Here is a 6769-nt window from a genome sequence, read left to right on the forward strand (position 1 = left end):
AACCTCCAGGCACACAGCGCACAGCGAGAAGCTGCACAATCACACACAAAACACAAGCCCGAAACGAACAGCACTGCTGGCACCCAGACGCGGCATCGCCAGCCCAAGCGCGAAGCCGCGCAGACAAGCAGCCTAAGGGTCAAGCAATCAAGCAACAAGCAGGAGCATGCAGGAGGAATAAAATCCCTTAGACGCGATACCCGGAGGCAGCCGACTGACCACTGTCTGGTAGCTTATCAGCGCCTCACCATGCAGCTGACGCTGGAGGCGCTCTTGTCTGGTGCGAGGCGCATGACGCCCTTGCCCGCGGCGGGCGCAAGCACTTCTCGAGCCAGAGGGAGCTCCTCCTCGGACTTTGTCGAGTCGCCCGAGGAGGAGTCTTCGCCGGAGGTCTCCGACTCCGATGGGGGAAACACGTCGAGTGGCGCCGACGACCGGCGCGGAGCTGGCGAGGCGTCTCCGTCCCTCACTGTGACGTCGGGTGCCTCCGGAGAGCTCGACACCACTTTTTTTTTTTTTTTGCCGTGAACACGGATTTACTGGCAGAAGGTAAAAAGTGCGGCCTCAAGCAAAACAAAGCAGGAACAAGCTAAACCTCCTGGAGAGTGGCTCAGGTCTCGCTCAGGAAAATGAGCGAAGATGGTAGACTGCAAGACCCTATCCTGCGACTTGAGCGAGTACGTCCTTCGGCTGTGCAAGGTGAGGATATCACGCTGCTGATCGGTCAGCGCAGCGCGAGCATGCACATGGCGAGGGAAGACGCGCATGACAAGAGGGGTCACATTGCGCTGCGCAGGCGGAGCAATAAAGTGCTCATGAGACGAGTCGACTAGAGCGCGCACTGCAAACCAGGGATGTGTACCACAGATGCCGGGGGGCGTCCTGCGTCATCAGGCATAGCAGCCGGGGCAGGTGGGATCGCCGCGCCATCTGCAGCTGGTGCAGGAGCCCTCACACGACGGTAGAGGATCGCTCCAGCATTATGAACGAAGTCGTGCGCCTCAACGAAGAAGGTCGCCAGAGGATATTTCTGGGCACGGAGAATACGGAATTACTGGCAGAAGAGATCTCGAGCAGTGAACGTCCAGGCTATGAGGAGAGGGCAACGTCCGGGACATTACCAAGCGAGGAAGCGAGCGATAGCCGTATAGCAAACAGGTCTACGGTTACTAAACAGCTGGGTGTAGACCCTCAGAGGGCGTGAGTCAAGCAACAGTCGGTAGGAGGTTTAACAAGCAGCAGGAGCATGGGGACCTCCGAGATGAAACTCCCTTAGACGCGATACCTTGTTCCTGCTTTGGTTTGCTTGAGGCACTTTTTACCTTCTGCCAGTAAATCCTATGCTCCCTGGAGGCTTACGACGTCCGGCTCCTACGGATTTACTGGCAGAAGGCGGGCGACGTCCGCGACCGCCAGCTTTGTGGCGGCAGCGGACGTCTCGACTGACAGTGGTCAGTCGGAACAAGCTAAACCTCCTACACAAAACACAAGCCCGAAAAGAACCAGCACTGCTGGCAACCAGACGCGGCATCGCCAGCCCAAGCGCGAAGCCGCGCAGACAAGCAGCCTAAGGGTCAAGCAATCAAGCAACAAGCAGCAGGAGCATGCAGGAGGAATAAAATCCCTTAGACGCGATACCCGGAGGCAGCCGACTGACCACTGTCAGTCGAGACGTCCGCTGCCGCCACAAAGCGGGCGGCCGCGGACGGAGAAAGGGCAGCCGCCGACAAGGAGCCGGCGTTGCCCGGGGGTCCGCCTGGGGCAGCGGACGGAGGGAGGCTGGACACAGGAACACGGTACCGCTCGAGGTAGTCCTCCTCGCTAGCCTCCGAGTCAGCTATGCTCAGATGCTCGACTGCTATCTCCATGGCATGCCGATCTGCCAGTGTCCGACGGAATGTGATGGATGTCAGCGCGAGCTCGACCCCTCCGTTGCTGCACATCATCTCCAGACCTGCAAACGCCGATCCTCCAAGCTTCCCACGGCGCATGACAACCTTACTCGTACGATTCGGTCGATGCTGAACGAAGCTGGTCTTCAGAGCGTCATCGATACAGTGGGGGATCCTCGTTCTCGACGGCAGGTACCCTCCCATCCTCATGGCCGCAAGATGAAGGGCGATATCCACATTCCTGGAATCCGCGATCGAGGGTCCGAGCAGTACGAGGGCTTGATGGCGGACGTGACGTTGGTCCACCCTTACATTGGTAGCTCTGCCGACCTGACCAAGTGGGGGGAGGTCAACCTCGACGCCCTCCATGTTGCAGCGTCTGAGAAGATTCGCAAACATCGCGCTGCATATGCCATGACTACTCCTCCTCGAGCGTTCATCCCTCTTGCCATCTCGACGGACGGTACCCTGCATCCTGACACCCTCCGCTTCATCTGGTATCTCGCGGACATCATTGCTCAGCGCTCAATGCCTCTTAAGGATGCGGCGTTTGGTCGGCACTTCGTGCCTGAGCTGAGGTCTTGGCTCGCAAACGCGCCGCCACCTATCAGCGCCTCACCATGCAGCTGACGCTGGAAGCGCTCTTGGCAGAGTCTGGTGCGAGGCGCATGACGCCCTTGCGGGCGCAAGCACTTCTCGAGCCAGAGGACAGCTCCTCCTCGGACTTTGTCGAGTCGCCCGAGGGGGAGTCTTCGCCGGAGGTCTCCGACTCCGATGGGGGACACCCTTCGAGTGGCCCCGACGATCGGCGCGGAGCTGGCGAGGCGTCTCCGTCCCTCACTGTGACGTCGGGTGCCTCCGGAGAGCTCGACACCACTGGGGTGCTTGCTGCTGGTCCGAGCTCGCCTGCTTCCTCCCCGGCATCAATCGGGTCACGCCGGTCCTTGGGCATTGCCGCGGCGTCGCCGCCGTCACGGGCGGTGTTGGTTTCGGCTACCGCTGACTCGGAGGCTAGCGAGGAGGACTACCTCGAGCGGTACCGTGTTCCATTCTGTAGGATTTCGCCCAGGAAAAACCAAGGAAAAGTGGCTTTTTGTCAGTTCTCGATCTCCCAGTACCGGTTATGACTAATGACCCGGTGGTTTCCCCTGAATATGGGGGTGGTGGTACCTGGATTGTTTGAGAGGGGTCGTTGAATTAGTTTTTAATACAGCGTGTTTTTGTTCAAATATCTCATAGCTATTTTTGTATGAGTCAGTTAGACATTTGTATTATTTTCGTTTTATTTATTTTTATATATATAAACACATACATGATGTTTACATATTGTTACCAGGAACTTCCAATCCCGTACAGAATGTCACAACATACCGGTACTGCTTACCCCAAAATCTATGTGGGGTGGGTGGAAATCGTCCCACCGCAGCCAAAGAGGATTCATGTTTGGAATGGCATCATTCTACCACAGAGCATGAGATTGTGATGATTGAGCAGGGTCTCTCGAGATCCCAAGCATTCTCTTTCTACAAGCAACACTGCATGGCAAGCAAGGATGCGAATTTCACCGTCAATGGGGCTTTGGCATGTTACATGCGGGGAGCAACACAACACAAGGCGTTGTCGTCATGTGTTTGTCTAGGATAAATCGTATCCTCCTCATGTTTGGAAAGTTTTGAATAGCCTTGAAGATTTTCCTGCAGATGAGCCGCCCAGTCATATTTACCTTCTCAACCCCTATGAAGCACATTCTGAGGTTTACACAGGATTTCTGTCAGAACCTGCAACAGTTAACATGGACACATGCAAACGTATGAAGAAGCATGGACACATGTAAATGTATGAAGAGGATGTTGCTTCTTCGAAGATGGTATGGAAAGACTCATGACAATGAAGAAAGTTTGGGCCAGGAAAAATTTGAGGAAATTTCCCAAATGCGTTAAGCTTTCCTCATAGCTGCATTGTACCATCAATCAGATGTAGGTAGCCTCATTTTAAATGTTCTAGGCAGGTGCGAAGCGGATGTTCTCCTATAAAATTTATGGTCTACGATACTGATTCATGCAACACTTGTGATTTTCTGATCGTAATAATCAGATTGTCAGAGTGTGTTTCCATATGTTAGATAACCTTCTCCACTCAATATGGTAGATTGAATTTGAGCTTAGTGATAGTTTACTAAACCAAAGTTGAGGGTCCTCTCAAATAAAGCTTGGTTTAACATCTCTGCGTCTGAGCAGCAAGTGTGCTGCTTTTCGCTGCAAGTCAGATGTCAAGCTTTGCATCAACAATAATTTTCTGCGACAGAGCAATTATTCATTTGAATCTAGGAATATATATGTCAAAATCAAGCCTGCATGCTTTTCTTGCTGGAATTCTATCTGAAAGTCTCTTGAGAAGCTAGTCATCTCTGCAGAGTATCTGTGAACTCTCCAGCGCGCAGTGTTGTAACAAGGGAAGTGAAACACGGGAGATTATCCGTTTGAATGCTCTCACAACGATCATTGGGCTGCATGGCTTCCAGATATCTGCGATACCTTCTGTGTCATTGTCTCTCTCAACTGCTTCTCATCCAATGGTCCACATCAGCAAAGGACAAGGAGGCAGCAAAATAAAATATTTTGGAGGAAAACTCTCATTGAAAAACTCAAAGCACATGTGTAAGCTTCCGAATCACACATCCGTCGCAAGCCTTCAAGCACACATGCATGTTGGGCTTCTGATTCACCTGTGTCATTGTCGCTCTCAACTGCTTCTCATCCAATGGTCCACATCAGCAGATGGTTTGCATCGATGCCAGCATCAGGGAAGGGGTAAAGGACAAGGAGGCAGCAAAATAAATTATTTTTCATTTTGTACTGTTATCGACATATAAAAATTATTCTAAGGAACATTTCAAATCAATTTCGTAAGGTCTCAAATTACCTGGTACAAATAACTGAAATCACTAAACCACCCCTCGATTCCCAGGGACTACCCTACAAGATACCGTATATACCTACCTGCCCAAAATCCTACAGAATGTTCCTGTGTCCAGCCTCCCTCCGTCCGCTGCCCCAGGCGGACCCCCGGGCAACGCCGGCTCCTTGTCGGCGGCTGCCCTTTCTCCGTCCGCGGCCGCCCGCTTTGTGGCGGCAGCGGACGTCTCCGACTGACAGTGGTCAGTCGGCTGCCTCCGGGTATCGCGTCTAAGGGATTTTATTCCTCCTGCATGCTCCTGCTGCTTGTTGCTTGATTGCTTGACCCTTAGGCTGCTTGTCGGTACGGTCTGCGCGGCTTCGCGCTTGGGCTGGCGCTGCCGCGTCTGGGTGCCAGCAGTGCTGGTTCTTTTCGGGCTTGTGTTTTGTGTGTGATTGTGCAGCTTCTCGCTGTGGACTGTGTGCCTGCCGGTTCAGCTTGTTCATGCTTTGTTTTGCTTGAGGCACTTTTTACCTTCTGCCAGTAAATCCTATGACCTGGGCCACTCGAAGGGTGTCCCCCATCGGAGTCGGAGACCTCCGGCGAAGACTCCTCGGGCGACTCGACAAAGTCCGAGGAGGAGCTGTCCTCTGGCTCGAGAAGTGCTAGTGGTCAGTCGGCTGCCTCCGGGTATCGCGGCTAAGGGATTTTATTCCTCCTGCATGCTCCTGCTGCTTGTTGCTTGCTTGCTTGACCCTTAGGCTGCTTGTCTGCGCGGCTTCGCGCTTGGGCTGGCGCTGCCGCGTCTGGGTGCCAGCAGTGCTGGTTCTTTTCGGGCTTGTGTTTTGTGTGTGATTGTGCCGCTTCTCGCTGTGGACTGTGTGCCTGCCGGTTCAGCTTGTTCCGAGTTCCTGCTTTGTTTTGCTTGAGGCACTTTTTACCTTCTGCCAGTAAATCCTATGTCAAGCCCTCGTACCGTATATTGGGATTCAGGGGGCTGCACCGGTATATGAAATTCCAGGATTACTGATTAGCGCTTTCAATGACCGGTACTTTTGACTGCTCATATACGGGTACTTACCCTCGCACAGAAGCACCCTTTTACCCCCATTATCATCTAGTAATAGGGGGTGGGGTATTTGAATTGTCATGGGCGGTAACCTTCAAGACCACCCCACTCCCCTCGAAACTTTTAACAGACGACATGTTTTAAGGCTGCGAAAACGTTTTAGAAGGATACGGATAATCATAAAATAAATATAAATTGGAAACACAGTAGAAAAGACTTAGAAATTCAATACTAAGGTTCGAAAATATTTTGTGCCTGATTCAAATTCATTGTGTACTGTGTTTCTGGGTTTAGTACAAGAATGAAGTCACCGGGTCCTTTTCTGCTAGTGCTTTCACAAATAGGGGGTAGGGTAGTCCCCCCTGTTCCCCACCCATCCCTATTTCAGGGATTTGAATTTTTTCCACAGGCCAGTCGCCACGGCACAAGTTGAGAGACATGTCAGTGGGATCTTGAAATTTGGCCTGGCATTTTGAACATTAAAACATTGATTAACCATGTCAGGACCAAATCTATCAAATCCGTCATCCCCACCTTTGCAAGGAAGTTCGTGCAGACGTCGCAAACAAACGATCACCCTGGAAGACGATGAATTGCTCACCTGGGAGTCTCTGGCAAGTCGAGCGGGCTTCCTCTATAAACAAGGAAAATGGCAAGGACAACCTAATGTCAATGCTTGCCTGAAGGCCATAGGTTTGAAAAGAGATTATTTGTATAATTCAAATCTTTGTAACACCTGAGATGCAGGTAGATCTCCTGAGTTGTTGCTTCGAATCTTACAAGAGTATGAGGAGCAGAGAGGTTTTAGTCATCATGTGGATGAAGCCATACGCGAAGGGATTATTTCCGACTCTGATGAACCAATTCCGGCTTGTTACGATTCTATCAAAGATCCAAATCTCGGTGTGTTCTT

The 6769-nt window shown here is 52.1% G+C and overlaps 2 protein-coding genes across 2 annotated transcripts in view; both read left to right on the plus strand.

Moving 5' to 3' along the window:
• Positions 1–528, plus strand: part of GUITHDRAFT_121110 (hypothetical protein) — a gene marked incomplete at both ends in the record, with an annotated part of 1071 nt that extends 543 nt beyond the window's left edge. Inside the window, one exon of the mRNA XM_005819635.1 lies at positions 10–528. Within this exon, the coding sequence (XP_005819692.1) occupies positions 10–528 (519 nt within the window). The remainder of the gene's footprint in view (positions 1–9) is intronic.
• Positions 529–1847: 1319 nt separating this feature from the next.
• Positions 1848–3019, plus strand: GUITHDRAFT_121111 (hypothetical protein; the record flags this gene model as incomplete). The annotated part of the gene is made up of 2 exons (XM_005819636.1): positions 1848–2445; positions 2544–3019. 2 exons carry the CDS (start codon positions 1848–1850, stop codon positions 3017–3019), a joined length of 1074 nt encoding a protein of 357 aa, XP_005819693.1.
• Positions 3020–6769: the final 3750 nt, after the last annotated feature.

Source organism: Guillardia theta (assembly GCF_000315625.1).
Source record: "Guillardia theta CCMP2712 unplaced genomic scaffold GUITHscaffold_213, whole genome shotgun sequence".
Lineage (NCBI taxonomy): Eukaryota > Cryptophyceae > Pyrenomonadales > Geminigeraceae > Guillardia > Guillardia theta.